The 1,822-nt window shown below is 51.4% G+C and overlaps 1 protein-coding gene across 1 annotated transcript in view; it reads left to right on the top strand.

Annotated features, from left to right (window-relative positions):
* The window catches only part of TRIP13 (thyroid hormone receptor interactor 13), a 23,747-nt gene that overhangs the window by 1,547 nt on the left and 20,378 nt on the right, over positions 1-1,822 (top strand). Inside the window, exons 2-3 of the mRNA XM_014550453.1 lie at positions 8-69; positions 899-1,064. Coding sequence (XP_014405939.1) covers positions 8-69; positions 899-1,064 — 228 coding nt within the window. The remainder of the gene's footprint in view (positions 1-7; positions 70-898; positions 1,065-1,822) is intronic.

Genomic DNA, 1,822 nt, shown 5'->3' with positions numbered 1-1,822 from the left:
GGAGCAGGCCCTGCCCTGCGTGCCCGAGACGCCGTCCATCCATGTGGAGGTGCACCAGCGAAGCGGCAGGTGAGCCGGTCTGACCCGACCCAATGGGACTAAGGTAGGTCCGAGCCGATTCGGCCTCTGCGTGGCCCCGACGGACAACACTCGGCCCAGACCTCGACTGGAGCCCACTGCGCCGGACACGGACCTGACCCATCAGGCCGGGCCCTGAACGGGACCCACGCAGAGCTCAGCCGGGCGCAGGCCAGGAAAGCTGGAAGTTAGGATGGGCCAGATACTCAGAGCTCTCGGTTCCAGGGGAAATATAGATATTGCCATTGGAGCCAGCGTTTCTCAGGCTCTTCCGTGCCAGGAGGCGTACCGCAGTGATCGCACACCTTGGTGTGATCTCAGCACCAGTCAGCGTGGCCGGCAGGTGGCAAGGTGGGCGGAGGGGAGCCTTGAATGCCAAGCCGGAAGTGTTGGGTTTTCTCAGTGTGAATGCCAGGCCTGGGGCACTTGTTAAAATGCAAACTCCTGACCTGACCCCACAGCGGTGGGCCGTCCTTCTTTCATTTATTGAGTGCGTACTGTATGCCAGGCATTGTCCTAAACACTTTGAATTTATTGACTAATCTCCAAAGTAGCCCAGTGTAGCAAAAACTGTTGCTGCTGCCCCCTTTATCTGAGGAAGAGCGGAGGCTCCAGGTGAGCTGCTCCCCAGGTCCCGCAGCTGGCAGGCAAGGAGTGGCTCCAGTTCCATCCCCAGGCAGGCCCACTCCCTCCTGTATGTACTCTGAACTACTGCACTTTTCATGTATGCCCCAATTTCTGTTTTTGTTTTTAAGCGTTAAAATCTTGGTGTGTGTTTTGTAACTTAGAACTGATCTTTGTGTTTTGTTTATTTGTCCAGCACGGCAAAAAAAGAAGACATAAAGCTGAGTGTTAGAAAGCTACTTAACAGACATAATATTGTGTTTGGTGACTACACGTGGACTGAGTTTGATGATCCTTTTCTGACCAGAAATGTGCAGTCTGTGTCTATTGTTGACACGGAATTAAAGGTTAAAGACCCACAGGTAAGTTACTAATTCCCTGTGCCAAGAAACAGGTAACTGTTAGCTAAATAGAAAGTTGTTGCCATGACTGTCTGCTTGCTGCTTTGATAGTGTATGTCAGAAACTGGTTTGCTTTGCTTACCTGTTGGGTTGACAGTCGGATAAGTACTGGTTCTCTGGCAGGGGCCAGGTGCTGGGAGCAGACGTGGCCCCACTGCCAGCCTGCTGTCCGGACAGGCGGGGAGAGATCAGAAACCAGGAATTAGAAGGCAGCACCAAGAATAGTGGGCTGTGCTGAGGAGGCCTGTGTGCCTTCTCTCTTATTCTTTCAGGCAAGAAAATGTATGGAGTGCTCAGAATGCATTAGGATCATAGGGCATGCTGGGGCAACAGAGGTGAGGAGATGGGCTTGTCTTCTTGAATCTCTTCACCTAGTCCAGCGTACAGACTGCCTCACCTGTTCATGTGTGGGAGCTAAGAAGAGCTATGTATGACAGTGTGGATGTGTTGGGGCAGTTCTGTCACCAGAGTAAAAACAAGCCAAAGTGTGTGCCTCACGTCACTGATACCTGGACAGTTTCTGTCTTATAAAGAATCAATTTGGAAGAATTGATATGACACTAAAATAACTCTTATGTGGTGGACCTCTTCATTCTTATACTAGAGGCCTGCTGCACGAAATTTGTGCAAGGGGCTCGGCCCTCGCAGCCCCAGCTTCATCCGGAAGGACGTCTGGAAGGTTGTTTGGCTGTCCAGTCTAATTAGCATATTATGCTTTT

The sequence above is a fragment of the Myotis brandtii genome, unplaced genomic scaffold, assembly GCF_000412655.1.
Source record: "Myotis brandtii unplaced genomic scaffold, ASM41265v1 scaffold115, whole genome shotgun sequence".
Classification (NCBI taxonomy): domain Eukaryota; kingdom Metazoa; phylum Chordata; class Mammalia; order Chiroptera; family Vespertilionidae; genus Myotis; species Myotis brandtii.
Note: the sequence above shows the minus strand (reverse complement) of the source record. Positions and strands in the feature narration are given on the sequence as shown.